General features: G+C 50.0%; 1 protein-coding gene across 1 annotated transcript in view; it reads left to right on the forward strand.

Moving 5' to 3' along the window:
• The window catches only part of DBNL (drebrin like), a 34387-nt gene extending 19316 nt beyond the window's left edge, over positions 1-15071 (forward strand). Inside the window, exons 10-14 of the mRNA XM_045005072.1 lie at positions 1297-1402; positions 3890-4042; positions 9134-9261; positions 11804-11909; positions 13388-15071. Coding sequence (XP_044861007.1) covers positions 1297-1402; positions 3890-4042; positions 9134-9261; positions 11804-11909; positions 13388-13527 — 633 coding nt within the window. The 3' untranslated portion in view covers positions 13528-15071. The remainder of the gene's footprint in view (positions 1-1296; positions 1403-3889; positions 4043-9133; positions 9262-11803; positions 11910-13387) is intronic.

Consider the following 15071-nt stretch of genomic DNA (forward strand, 5'->3'; position numbering starts at 1 on the left):
AGTGCACATGGAATGAACTGACCCTCGCGGTAACCCTTCCTTTGTTCCCTTCCCCTCAGAGGTGCTGGGGACGCGGCACGGACTATTCAGAGGCAGCAGTCGCATGTATTGCCTCGCCTGCCTGGTCCTTCAGCTGGGTGCTTGTCTCCTGGGGGCTTTGAGTTACTTTCTGAGGCCCACATGGCTGGCTGTGGGTCTCCTGAGAGCTGGTTGGCCTGTTCCCTGACTTGTTGTGGGCTGTGGGTCGTCTGAGGGGCGTGGACTCCTATCTGCCTCCACACACCTCATGGCCATGCTTCTCTTGGTGTCATGGGTGCTTGTCCCTGATGCTCTTGGGGGCTGAGGAGCTTTTGCTGCCCTCCCCCAGCCTAGCCTGTGGGTGCAGGGGCTTGCTCCAGGCCTCCAGTGATGGCTGCTGGTCTCCTGAGGGCTGTGGTTGTTTGTCCTAGTGGCTGGGTCTTGTTCTTCCCACAACTTCCCTGTATTTCTGTGAAGGGGAGGGAAAAAGAGGGTGAAATTTAGGCTTCCAAGTTTAGTTCCCAGTCATAAGTGAGGCCCATCTGTTGCTCCTGTGGAGCTCCCTAATAGAGGACTTCAACAGAACAAGTGAGAGGCTCCATGTGCCATGGTGGTGGTACCTTGTTCTCCAGCTGCCTGTTTCATGCAGGCAGAGGGCCGGTGCTGAGAAGGAATCACAGGGCAAAGTGGTAATGTAGGCCTTGGTGCCACCAGAGGGTTGTGACTACGTCCCATGATACCACCATATCCATTCTACCAGAGGCCTTGTCGAGTCCAAGTCCAGAAGAGGACCATTGTGATCACAGTCTGATCTGTGTCACACAGGCCAGAGAAGGTCCCCATAATAATTCCTAGAGCAGATCTGTTAGAAAAATATCCAGTCTTGATTTAATAACGTGCAGTGATGGAGACTCCACCACGACCCTGGGTAAATTGTTCCAGTGGTTAATTACTCTGTTGAAAACGCACACAGCACAGTAACAGCGATGAAATCCCAGCCCCTCTAGGACTTGGAGCTGATGAGTACAAGTGACCTCTCAGCACTGACTTGTAGGTACATCCTGAAGCGATTGAACAGAACCATTCTAAAGCTGTTCCAGGCAGGTGGGTGAGCGATATTCAGGGATCTAGGAAATGGGATGGGTTCTTACCTTGAAAACCAAACCATCTGCCAGCATTGTGTATTGCAGAGCCAGGTGACAGAATTGATTATCCAACCGTGGGAATAATGGCTTGTGTCTTATGTGGATGCGTGTGTGTGCTCTTTTTTCCTCACAGGAAGCGGCATCGCTGATAGCGCAAAGATCAGTGAACCCACGGGACATCTTCAAACAGAAGGAGAGGTCTATGCCCTCAGAAACAGCAGCCTTCGGTTCCCAACCAGGTATAAAGCAAGAGTGGAACATCGGCAGAGAGAACAGTGCTGGCTGATAGCCTGCTCAGGGGTTATAAAGCGCCTCAGGAAAGGCACTGTCAATGCCATGTTAACATACAGCTTACAGGTAAATACACAGGGAATGTGTGATATGAAGGTGTTCTCAGCATGTGTTTGGGATAGGCATGCTATTCCCCAGTGCCAGAGGCAGCAGTGCGTTACAGTGTTGATAAAACTCCTATCACACCACCATGTGATTTGCCTTATAGGTGGAGCAATGCCTAGAGATAAGTTTGTCAAACACTTCCTATTATAAGCCTCTCCTTTTCAGCAGCTAATAACTTCACCCAGCCGGTGAGGCTGAGATTTTCCATGCTTGTCTCTGCTGTCTCCTGGATTTTTTTTTAATGATTCAGCAAAAATAGGTTTGTGAATGTTAAGTCTAGAAGGTACCCTTGAGATCAGCTAGTCTGACTTCCATGATTTTCAGTAGTTTCATCACCTCAATTTGAACCAGGGACCTTCAGTGCAGGGGCAGCTCTAGCTTTTTGCCGCCCCAAGCATGGCAGGCAGGCTGCCTTCGGCGGCTTGCCTGCGGGAGGTCCGCCGGTCCCGCGGCTTTGGCATATGTGCCACCGAATTGCCACCGAATCCGTGGGACCAGCGGACCTCCCGCAGGCAAGCCGCCTAAAGCTGCCTGACTGCCGCCCTCGCAGGGACCGGCAGGGCACCCCCCTGCAGCTTGCCGCCCCAGGCACGTGCTTGGTGCGCTGGTGCCTGGAGCCGCCGCTGCTTCAGCGCCACATGGGAAGACCACTTAAAAGGAGGGATGGTGGTGTAAATAGGGTACTAGGATGGAAGAATTAGGTTCAATCCCTGCTTTGCCGCAGACTCCATGTATGGCCATGGGTAAATAAGCAAGCAGTAGCTTAGTGGAGCAGTGGAAAATGTCTTGCTTTGTGTTCCAAGGGGCTGAACGTTCAGAAATATTGCTGCTGTTTTTGAGCACAAGAGGCAGGAAAAACAGATGCTTCTGCCTATGGTTAGACATTTTCCATCTGATTCTTTGAACAACTCTGGCATCTCCAGGTTTTGCAGTAGGTACTTGAAATTTGACAGAAGATAGTCCTGATGTAAAAGAGGTGCCTTTGCTGTCCTAAAAATCAAGTTGGCCAAACCTGGTGATTAGTCCCAGGAAATTGTCATTTGCATATGCATGTTAGTATTGGCTCAAGACTTAATTTACTGAACATTCTGTCTGCACCGGGCATGCTCCAAAGCCTCGCTCAGTTAAACAGCGACTCGCTTGCACCCTCCCTGCAAAATACCCTTTAGCCTGACAGCGCGCTGTGTTGGAAGCCAGGCGAGTGGTAGTTCAAATCTCACCTCCCACTGACTGCTTTTATTGTTGCTTTGTGCTTCGCAACCCTTATTGTGGCCCACATGGTCATATCTGGCAGAGAAGGGAACAGAACCGAGGTCTCTTAACATGAGACCCGAGTCTTATTCACTTAGCCACACTGCCTCCCTCAAATAACATGGCTGTATACTTGACTAGGTTGTAACCTCCACCACTGCTGTAACATTTCCTTCCCAGAGCCAGGATTTGAACCTAAGACCCTTGATACTCCACGCTCCACTGCTGTCTAGCAGAATTGTGCACTGTGTCGGGCAGTGTGTGTAACATCCCCCTCTAGTGGTGGACACAGATGGTAACTGCTGCCTGTGGCTAGCTTCTATTCCTTTAGCTCAGGGGATAGAGGACTTTCCTACAGAACTGAGGGTCAAAGCCTGCTGATAACCTATGGCTGGAGTCTTTGTGGTTCCACACGAGGGCACTTTTGTTTTTGCAGTTTTCTCTTAGAACCTAGGAAACGTCATACGGAAAAATAAGCTAAAAGAACGTTCTTACCTTTGCCAAGTCGAGCACTCAGAAGTTAGACCGTGCCAGAATGGAGGTTGTCTGTGCATCCTTCATTTGGCCTCCTTGTGCATATGCATTATGGTAGTCATTCATTACTTGCACACATGCAATTTCTTCCAAAAGGACACCTGCCTCGTTTAGTGCACAGGATGGACAGCAGCTGAAGCAGGTTTGGGTAGTGAATCATGAGGCTGTTGTACATAAGATCCTCCTGCCTCGCATTCTGCCTTTTGCTGTAACAGTGTAGCAGGGGATATAGAAAGTGATAGGATGCTCTTGTGGCAGTCCCTGGACGGGGACTCAGGAATACTAGGCAATAAGACTGTGTCTCGGACAGTAAATCCCCCAGATCTCGGGGGCAGATCAGCTGAGCGAGAAGGTGCCGTTTCTCCCAAGTCACTTTTCAGAGCAGTGCCACACTGGAACAGTTGGTTCCGACTGCTATAGCCACTTCGAAAGGGGTGAGCGCAGAGATGGTGGAGCGAAGAGTAGGTACTTCCCATTTGTACTCTTCTCTGAACAGCTCGCTTGCTTGATGTGCCTAGTGTGTTTCTCGCTTCCGTCCTTCCTAGGCAAACTACGGAGCCCCTTCCTGCAGAAGGAGAGCAGCCCTGTCCACGCACCGGCCTCCCCAGTCCACTCAGCTGCCCAGGCCTTTCATCCACCCTCCCTTGTCCATCCCTCTGCTCGAGAGACGCCTCCAGCCTCTCCGGTTCCTGGCTCAGGTGTGTTGCTTTACCTTCCCCATCAGGTCACTAGGCAGGGGCTCTGGAACAATTTGTATAGTGGGGGTGCTGAGAGCCATTGAACCAAACTGTGAACCCTGTATAGGATGGAAACCACTTCAAGCCAGGGGGTGTGGAAGCCCCCCTAGTTCCACCAGGGGACAGCTTTCACTTTGGCTCTCGGAGCAGATCTGCCAGCTATTGTGGCTTCTGCAGTAGTTCAAGATATTTTTAAGGTTGTCATGGCTTAGTTTCATTCTGTCTTCACATGCCCATAACTTTGTGAAAAATTCTCCTTTGGGCCAGAAACTGTGCCTGCTGTATCTCAGGCCAGGAGTGACTTTGTTTGCTAAGTTTGAAGACGGTCCTTTCAGCTCTTGGTGTTGTTGGAGAGTGGGGAATAATCCAGCTTCTCAGCATTATGTCTTTTTTGCTCACCAATAACTCCAATGGCTGGACTCCAAACTGTGCATGTGAATGGCCTTTATGAGCCAGCAGGCTTTCGTGGGGAAGAGATGCATAAAAATCTAAAAGCAGGCATACTTGAGAGCGCTTGTCTGAACCTGCTCAGTTAGCAGGGCCCAGTTTATGTATTTAAGTGTGTTAGGTGCTTTTCAGATGCGCTAGATGTATCTCTGCACTGGAGAACTTGCAATGGAAGGGTCTAGTCCTGCAAATGCCACTAGACATCCACCAGCAGCCCCACAGGTCTTAGCAGCGAAGCTTAAAACAAGGAATTAAGTAAAAACATGCAGGTGGCTCCTTTTCCTTTATTTTCTTTTAAAAAGAAAACAAGGATACAACATGTTTTAAATCAACAGAAACACAACGTTTATGTTGCGTGTTCAGATACAAAATCGAGAGAATGCAAAAGGGAAGGATCTCTCACGGTAACGCAAACTCCCGTGCATTGCAGATATGTAAGATTATTGTTTTTATTTCTAGTTAGGCTATTTAATATGATCTAAATGTCACAGTACATTCAACATGGATGAGTTCTGTGTTTGTACAGCACCTTGCACACTGGGGTCATGGGCTATGATTTTGCTCTGCTTAATCTACCTGGGTTGTAGAGGTGCTGGTTGCAACTCCTTAATTAAAGTGACACCCAGGCTTATTATGACACCCTCTTCCCTCTCCAAATTATTTTTACTGTGGAGTACAACATTCCTTTTATTTCCTTTGTGTACTGTTACAAGGTTATGCTTCCTGGAGGACAGAGTGCTTAAAGGTTGAAGTGCTGAAATTCACCCATTTTTAATTTACTCGTGGAGAACGTCTTCTATTTTTTAAAGCTGAAAAAGGATACTTCTGGGTTTTCTTTCAAATTGTCCCAAAAACGCATTCTCTGGGACCCAGCATAGAAAGGTTCCATCCCAAGAGGTTCAAGGGGGGCTGGGGAACTTGGTATATCAGTATAACCACCTTGCAAAATTCATAAGAACATATTGGAAATGGAAAAGGTTCAGAAAAGGGCAACAAAAATGATTATGGTTATGGAACAGCTTCCATATGAGGAGAGATTAAAAAGACTGGGACTTTTCAGCCTGAAAAAGGGACAACTAAGAGGGGATATGACAGAGGTGTATAAAATCATGACTGGTGTGGAGACAGTCAATAAGGACGTCTGATTTACTCCTTCTCATAACACACAAACTAGGGGTCACCCAATGAAATTAATAGGCAGCAGGTTTAAAACAAACAAAAAGAAGTATTTTTTCACACAATGCACAGTCAACCTGTGGAACTCCCTGCCAGAGGACACTGTGAAGGCCAAGACTATAACAGGATTTTAAAAAGAACTAGATAAGTGCATGGAGGGTAGGTCCAACAATGGCTATTAGCCAGGATGGGCAGGGATGGTGTCCCTAGCCCCTGTTTGCCAGAAGCTGGGAATGGGCGACGGGATGGATCACTTGATGATTCCCTGTTCTGTTCATTCCCTCTGGGGCACCTGCCATTTGCCACTGTCAGAAGACAGGATACTGGGCTAGATGGACCTTTGGTCTGACCCAGTATGGCCGTTCTTATGTCCACTACTCCAAATGCTGTAATAAAATACAAGTCTCTGTGTGCTTGGTCTATGTGGCCTGTTGAATAGTGCACTGGGCTGGGACTTGAGAGATCTGGGTTCTATTCCCATCTCTACTACTTGTCTACTGTGTGAATGTGGGTATGTCACTGCCCTGTTCTGTGGCTCAGTTTCCCCATCTGTAAAATGGGGATAATAATATTGCCCCCCCCCCATGAACTTTGAGGTCTAGTGCTGGAAGAGTTCAGGTTTACTGTTGTTATTCTGCACCAGGGCTTTGGTGATAAGGAAGCAGACACTGGGCCTGATCCCTGGCTTACAGCAAAACTACCAGAGGCTTAATTTTCTGAGACATCACATCCCCTTTATAACAGTGTCCTCAGGAACCAAGTGTTTTGACTGTTCAGAGTGGTAGGGAAGCCTGGCAGTGTCCTTGCTGCAGAGAGCTTCCTACCAGGGGCAGCGTGGACATATAGGGCAAACTTATTCATGGATCCAGCCTTCTCTGACCCCGGTCCTGCTTTGTTTCTGGTTTCCGTGCACGCCTCTTTGAGTTGCAAATGGCCTTTCCTCCAACTAGCCGATGCTCTGCAGCAGTGAAGCAGCCCCTTCCCGGTGTGAGGTTCCATCTCCAGCGTGCTGCCCTGTCGCTGCTTGGCTCTGCTAAATATTCAGCAGCCACATTGCAGTGAAGTTCTCTTTGCTGCGTCTCTTCCTCTTCCAGTACCCGGTCCCAGCATCTGCTACCTTCACCCCATTTTCTCCCTTAGTTCTGAGAGGATTGGTGCCTTCTCACAGGCAGCCCTGCAGCGATTCAGTGGAGACATGGTTTGGATGGTGCCACTAGCCTAGGCTTAGGGCTGGTGACAGGTTCTCTCCGCCAGCTTCTTTCCTTTAGAAACAAACGTAAATGCACCCAGACACAAACCACCAGAGCCCCTGCAGGCGGGGCAGGCGCTGCACAAAGCAGGTCTAGCTCAGGTGGTTGGGTTTAGTGTGTGGGTGCGGGGTGGTGCTAGTGGCCTGTGCTAGACAGGAGGTCAGACTACATGATCTGCTGGTCCCTTCTGGGCTTAAACTCTATGACTCTAAAGCGACCAGCTTCTGTATTTCAAGGAACATGAGACCATAGCAGGTTCTGTACTACATCTCAGCTTTCTCCCTGCTAGAGGTGAAACCGGGTTGCAACTGGTTTGTATTCATGCATTCCCCACTAGGGGTCACTGTTGTGCTGAGGAGAGATTTAGACCTAACCCTAAACTTGGTCCGGCTCAGGGCTAACCTGCAAGCAGCGACATCCCACTAGCAATCCATCTCCTGGATTGTGTCGTTCCCATCTCTGTCTGGGATTGTAAGGGGAGGCAAGCAGTGTTGTCCTGGGCTCTGCATAGGAAAGGATAGTCCCTGACAAGCAGAAGGTGTGGGAAGAAGACAGACAAGGGGAATAGTGATGAGCGCAGGTGGCTACCTAGACTGGTTGTGTGCACAATCTGCAGGGTCGAGTGTGGGGGCTGGGTTGGTAATAAGATGTCTGGCCTTAGCCTGGCCATTGTGCATTGGTGATGTCCCATGGGCCCCAGGGGAGAAGTGCATCTCGGGAGGGTTTTGAAGGCGGACGCAGCCTTAGTTTGGGGAGGGAAGCCCAGTTAATGTCTCTGTGACCTCATCCTGTCCTTCCACCAGAGCAGCTGTAACATCCGTCATGTCTTATACTGCCTGCGTAGTTTCTCCGTTGCTGCTGACCCCTCTAGCAGGTGTCTCTTCCTATCTGAGTGCTCCCTAGCCTGTCAGCTTCCAATCAGCCTCTAGTTTAAATAAACCCCCTTGCCTCTTCCAGTGCCTGATTTGGTTAAGATGGAGCATGTCCCCTCTAAATAGGCTCTCCCCTCCCCCCCCCCAAAGTTCTTCATCCAATAAACTTAACCTCTCCTCTCAACATCGTCTTCCACCCCTTGAGATTCTGGAGCCCCCCGTCTAACTGGCCCTGCGTATGGAACCAGAATTATTTTGAGAAGGTCACAGCAGAGCACTTGAACTTTAAGCTGCCTCTGTAATCATCTAAACTTTGCTTCCAGGAGTTTTCTTGTCATTCCTTACATCGACACAGCCTTCTCCCTAGCACCCTCTAGAGCCTTGAAATGTCCCCCTAATGACCCTGTTTGCACGCAGTTTAGCTGTAGGAGCAGACAAGAACAAACCGTGTTCGGCAAACACGATTGCTGACAACCCCAGTACACCACACCTGCATTTCATCAGGTAGACTTGGCCTAAAGGTTTAGATGTCTCACGAGACCCACCACCCTTGTTCCTGGTGAGGAAGTCCCACAGTGGCTCTGACCATTTCCACTCTCCCAGCTGTCTAGGCAGACTGGATACAATAGTAGAAAATGCTGCGTAAGGGCCCATGCTTGCATGGCCCTGGGAGAGCGGCTGGAGGGTCTGATAAAGCTTGTCCATTCTCCATTGTCTCCAATCTACCAAAAAAAAAATTTGCTAAAATCATTACTCTCCTGCTGCTCCAGCTCCATCGCCCCTCTCCTCTAACTTCTCCTGGGCTCTAACGCAAGCTCCTTGTGTTCATCTCTGTGGCCCAATGTGATCTTACCCACCCATTCTCAGGTCTCCTCTCTTCCTTCTTGCTCCCTGTCTTCCTATTACTGGAGCTGGTTAGGAAGTGATCCCCCGCAGCCCCTTACAATTTTTTTTTGACAGTGTGGGATGAAAACTGGAAAATTTTGACAAATGGATTTTTTGGCAACATTTTCCATTGAGGGGGGAGCTGTTTTCCATAGCAAATAAGTGTTAACAGCTCAACCTCTCTCTTCAATACTCAGAGGGATGGAAGGAGCCCGTAGGCTGTCAACCCTGATGCACTGATCATTTCCTCCAGGTCCCCCCCTTCTGCATACCCACTTCTGATCGTGATCTGGTACCTCCTCAGCCTCTGACTGCGGGTCAGAGCTTGGTTCAGAAAGCTGTCCGGCACATGGCTCTGACGGGAGGGAGGGACCAGTGTGTGAGGGGATTGACACCGCAAGGTATTCTGGGTTTCTTTCCAGGTGACGCTGCTGTGCAGGACACCAGGTACAGTCCAGTCCCCCTGGTGTCCCAGCCGCAAGTGGAAGAGGATGCTCTGTATGAGGAACCCCCTGATGAGTCGGCTGTCTATGAAGAGCCCCCCACTCAGGTGGGTTTCGTTACGGAAACAGGGCTGTTTGGCTCAATCTGTTTAACACCAAGAAGATTGAGATGACTAGATCACGGCCTAAAAGTACCTACAGGGGGCTAAGTTCCCTCTAAGGCAGGGGTCGGCAACCGGTGGCTCGCGGCTCACCAGGGTAAGCACCCTGGCGGGCCGGCCCGGTTTGTTTATCTGCCGCGTCGGCAAGTTCGGCCGATCGCGGCTCCCACTGGCCGCGGTTCGCGGTCCCAGGCCAATGCGGGAGGCAGGAAGCCGCAACCAGAACATCCCTCGGCTCGCGCCGCTTCCTGCCTCCCGCATTGGCCTGGGACCGCGAACCGCGGCCAGTGGGAGCCGCGATCGGCCGAACTTGCCAACGCGGCAGATAAACAAACCGGGCCGGCCCGCCAGGGTGCTTACCCTGGCGAGCCGCGAGCCACCGGTTGCCGACCCCTGCTCTAAGGTGTGTGTCTGCGTGGCCGTGCAGGAGACCACCAAGGGCCACGCACCTATCTCCCCCAGCTCCGGGTCTGTGGCACAGCAAGGAGAGATGCCTCTCCCGCCCCCCCCTCTGCCCCAGCAGCGGGGAAAGGCCCCTCTCTCCTAGCCCCAGAGCTACTGTGGTGGGGGGAGAGAGCTGGAGGGAATCCTCTCTGCCTGCTGCCGCTCGGGGGCAGCCTGCACCCCAGACCCCTTGGCCAGAGCCCACATCTCCAGTTGGAGCCCTCACTCCCCTGCACTCCACCTCTCTGCCCAAGCCCTGAGCCCCCTCCCGCACCCTGAACCCCTCATCCCTGGCCCCACCTCAGACCCTGCACCCCCAGCCAGAGCCCTCACCTCCTGCACCCCAGCTCTGAGTCTCCTCCCACACGCCGAACCCTTTGGCCCCACCCCCGCCATCTCCATATTGGTGCACATAGCAAAATTCATTCCACACATGGATGGGAAAAATTGGAGGGAAGAGATCTGTCAGTAGAGAGCTCTGTAACCTAGCAGACAAAAGTCAAGTCTAGCAAGATCCCAGGGATGGGAGTTAAAACTTCAGATAAATAACTGGAAATATGGCACAAATGTTGTAATAGTGGGAGTAACAACCCACCTAGGGATGTGGTGGATTCTCCATCACCTCTGATCGTCAATCAAGAATAAATCCCTTTTTCTTAACACTCTTAAAGCTCAAGTCAGGAATCTCTTGGTGACATTCTCTGGTCTGTGATTTGCAAATCAGGTACCTGCTGGCCTGTAGAGTTACAAAAGTCACTTCTTAAAGGTTTTGTTATTTGTTTCTAAGCTTTTCTGGGTGGAGTCATGTATAAAGATTTGTTTTCTGTTGATTGGGGTTAAATTCTTTCCAGGCTTGGGTTTAGCAGCAGATGATTCCTAATTTGTGGTAGTTTTTCCACCCACATAGTGTGAATGTTTTTTAGTTTAAAGCATCAACCTGTAGTTGCACAGGGTGGGTTGATAAACGTTGCATAGATTAGTATCGACAAGCTTAGTGTATGAGGCTGGAGTGCTCTCCCCATGGGCAGTATCAGCCCAGATCAAACTTCCTTTTTCTTGTGTTGCAATCCCTCTTTGCACAGTTTGAATGTCTGTGCTTCTGATACTGCCCTTTAAACTGCAAGGGTCATCTCCTTTGCGTTTGGCACTAGTGCTTGTTTAGAAACATGGAGTCGATTTTTATGATTCCTGCATTATTTTTGGCATCTGGTCCATATTTTGTTGAGGTTTTTACAGATTTTGTAGTTCAGTGTAACCTAGTTTGATCTATCCAGGGTACTGCTCTGCCCTCCCGTGGGGTAGTATCTCAGCACCTCACAATCGCTACTGGATTTATCTATCCTGACAACACCCCGTGAGGTAGGGCAGTGCTATGATCCGTGTTGTCCAGGCCCACAATGAGACTCAGGGTCCCTTCCAGCCATGCAATTCTATAATTCTGTAACAAGTGACTTGTCCAGGGTCATGCTGGGAGTCTGATCTCTGACATCCCAGGCTAGTGCCCTAAACCCTGGGTCATGCTGCCTCTCTGATTTGTGTCAGGATGGGATAAAGCGGCTGTGGTCCAACAAGCATAGCCATCAGTGCCTTTCTGTTGTTGTCAGGTTGGTCATTGAGCAGTCAGTTACAATGCTGCCCTATGGGGAGGTGAAAGAAAATCTGCCTGTGGAGAACCCTCTTGTTCTTCTGTTGGGGAGACCAATATTTGAATGTTTGTGTGTGTGCTGTTCACACTGTTACAGGGGTGTTTGTTCGCATGGGGTGGTCTGGTCTGTGTCCTCGTAACACAGTCGTTATAACAGGACTGCAGTTCGTGAACAGACTGCTACCAACATTCCAATCGTGGACGAGAGAGGATCGTGGAAAGTGCCGAGTAAAGGATCTATGCGTGGTACGGGGTTGTTTGCCTTGTTTGGAATGGTGGAAAAGAGCTAGGTTGTGCCACATTGACAGAGGTCTTGACAGCTGGGTTTCCCATGGCACTCCAACAGCAAATGCAAACTCGTTCACGTTTAACACTGTCTATTTCCGTTTGCCTTCAAAGGAACAGCTTGAAGATGCCAAATATGAATATGCTGTTGAGTACCAGCAAAGGCCAGACTTGGAGGGGAAAGGGTTATGTGCCCGAGCGCTGTACGACTATCAGGCTGGTATGTGGCTCCTTTATTTCTCTGTAATCTTGGGAATTGACAGCCCTGTGGTCTCAATGTCACACACATTCCCACCCCAGTGCCTCTAAGTGTGCACATACTCACCTGAATTAAGGGGTAGCCCGGGAAAGTCCCCCCCGGCTCCTGTGCAGTGATGCAGATCCAGACGGGTGATCGAGCCTGGCGTACTTCAAAGAACAGCAGTGCAGCGAAGTAACTTCCTTTGGCGATCAGTCGCCATACACAGCTGTGAGTGCAGTGCAGCCTTGTTGTGCAACAGCATCTTTCATGCAGCCTGGATCAAAAAATGATGCAGTATTTGATGCCATCCCCTCCACTTCCTGGACTCCCTACCCCTCTTACCTTCCTGGGATCTCTCCTTTGGCTCCTTTCCCTCTGCCTCCAAGCACGCTGGACCAGATTCTCACCTTGTGTAAATCCTAGTAGCTTAGTGAAAGTCAATGAACTTATGACATTTTGATGATCTAACCCATCATTTTCTGCTACCCTTAAAATATGGTTCTGGTCTGAAAAGTGACTGTCAGGCTGGCACCATAACAAAGAGGAAAGCACCCAAAGGCTCCTAAGTGAGTCAGGTGCTTTTGAAAATGTTACCTCTAATCCCTGCTTTAAATACAAATCACCATGCAGCCATGGCAGCTTCACAGATACGGGGCTTCCAGATTCATTGACCACGGAAAGCAATTCTAGATAACATAGCAAGAGCAGGGAAAACGAATCCACAGTCAGTCTGCGTTTTGACAGCGGATTCCAAACAAAACCTCTGACGTGTTTCATAAAACTTTCAAGGCCCCTCATGACCTATCCGCACCTGACCTAGCGTCTCTTATTCAGTATCAAAAGGTTGGTTCCCACGTCCGGTCGGCCCTTGATCCCAGCCTCCATCGCCCACTGGTTACATTTTCAAACAAGCCCTGTGTGTGCCTTCTCCTACGCTGCCCCTCAGGTTGGGAGACGCTCCCCATAAACACAGGCAAAACTCCCTCATCCACCTTCAAATCCCTCCTTAAAATTCTGCTTTGCTGTTATGCCTGCTGAATACTTGACAATGGTTAAAGCTGCTGGTCTGCTAAGACTGCTGTTGGCCACATTGTCTCATTGTTTCCTTGTGCTTCCCATCAGTCGCCATCTGTGGTTTCCTGTCTTCTTATCGTTCGATAGTCAGCTCTTCAGGGCAGGGACTGTTATTATTCCGTCTGTACAGTGCCTAGCATGTTGGGATCCTGCTCCAGGACTAGGGCTCCGAGGAGCTACAGTAATACAAATAACAATGTTTCCCGCAGATGAATTTTGTGCAGGGCACCAAAAATGCCATTAAAGGGGAAGAGCAACCTTAGGCACCCAAGGGGTTTAGGGATGGAGAGCTTTCAGTTGTGACCAGGTGTCCCTGTCTCTTCCCCAATAGCTTGTGTGACATCAGCTAGCTTCTGACCTTCCCCTGCTCTGTCTCTTTCCAGCTGATGACACGGAGATCTCCTTTGACCCTGAGAACATCATCACCAACATCGAGATGATCGATGAAGGCTGGTGGCGTGGCAACGGCCCAGACGGCCACTTCGGCATGTTCCCTGCCAACTACGTGGAATTGATAGAATAAGCAGCCTCCGGGGGAAGGAGGATGGGGAGCAGTTACCCCTAAAAGTGGCTTGATGAAATCTGATTCTTCAACGTTTAAATGGTGTGGCTTTTAAGGTGTGACGTGCCATCGCCCTGCTCCCCTGGCCCCAGGGCAGAATCCAGCGGTGCTCTGTTGCCCTCTTCCCCTCCAGCTTAGCTGATACTTCTTGGTGAAGGTTTGAAATGAGCTGTGGCCATTTGCATAACTTACCTACACGTTTCACTCAACAGCTGAAACCTTTTAAGGGGGAGGAACGGATGACTCCTCCCTACCAGGCATTCAGGAAACAAGCCCCTCACTTCAGAACAGGTGTCTCTCATGGAGGAAAAGGGCCCCCTCGGCCAGATCCGCGAGGGAATGGTAATCAGACGGGCTCCGATTTAGCATTCCGTGTGGCTCAGTAACCAGCGTGGATCTGTCACTGCAGGGTTAATGCTGCAAAGACCGACACCAAGCAGTCGGGCAATGCCCAAGTTAGCCTTCTATTAGCAACACCGTCTCCCTGTGCATGCGCGATTAAATTATATGTCCTACAGTCTAGCCAGTGCGGCTGCACAGGTGGCCTGAGGTCCAGTTACCGTTGCTCATAGAATCCTGATTTTTGCATTACCTGCTATCTCTGGGGCTTCAGCTCGCAAACTGCCCATTGTACTGCAGTAAGGTTTGCATTTAGCTTCCACTACCTTTGAGGTGGGAATGAAAAGGATGAATCCCTGTGGCAACTGAACACTATGGAGCTGTGCAGCTGCATGTCATGCTGTTGCAGCATCTTGCACAGTTCCTTTGGAGCAGTGGTCAGTTATGGAACTCGGGTAAGGATATTTATCATGCATGCATATGACCAATATTTCATTTTCCAATAAGTCCTCTCAGCCTCTCCCGGAGGGTTTTCCTCACCGGGGATTAGCAATGGGTGCACAGTAACACTTTCTATTAGCCATGGGGACCCAGGGTGGCGTAGATTTCTTAAAGTACGCAAAGTTGTCTTTTCCCCAAAGGACAGTCTTCTGGGAAATTGAGCCAAGCAAACCTAGGGATTTGTAATGAACCCCATCTCCTTAATCACGGTGTTCCCTGCCTTATATATAATCCAGTAACTATCACTGTGCCCTGGAAACATGGGGATCCTAACTCAGCTATTCCTACCCTCCCTCTTTCCTACTACAAGTTTTCCTCCCTTATGTTGCTTTAACAAACAAACATGGTTCGAAAGATGCTGGAGCCCTTATTCCTCAGCTCTGACTTGCCCCCTTGCCAGCTGCTCCCTCTCCCTGCAGCTGCAGAGAGAATGTCCTGGCTTCTCCAGCCCCAACGCCTCCCACCCCAGGACCCTTCAGCTGCAGTGAGAACTACTCCAAGCCGTTTCTGTGCCGTGTGGGCGCCGAAAGCTGTGTGTTGCATTCCTTCCCGTCTGCTCATCCTGCCTCACCAGCCATGTGGGCTTGTGTCTGTGTGGACTTTCTCTCTCTCTCTCATCTTTTCCCTTTGGAGTGCTGATGGAAACAATAAAGGGCTTTTCTGTG

This window comes from Mauremys mutica, chromosome 2 (genome assembly GCF_020497125.1).
Source record: "Mauremys mutica isolate MM-2020 ecotype Southern chromosome 2, ASM2049712v1, whole genome shotgun sequence".
Classification (NCBI taxonomy): domain Eukaryota; kingdom Metazoa; phylum Chordata; order Testudines; family Geoemydidae; genus Mauremys; species Mauremys mutica.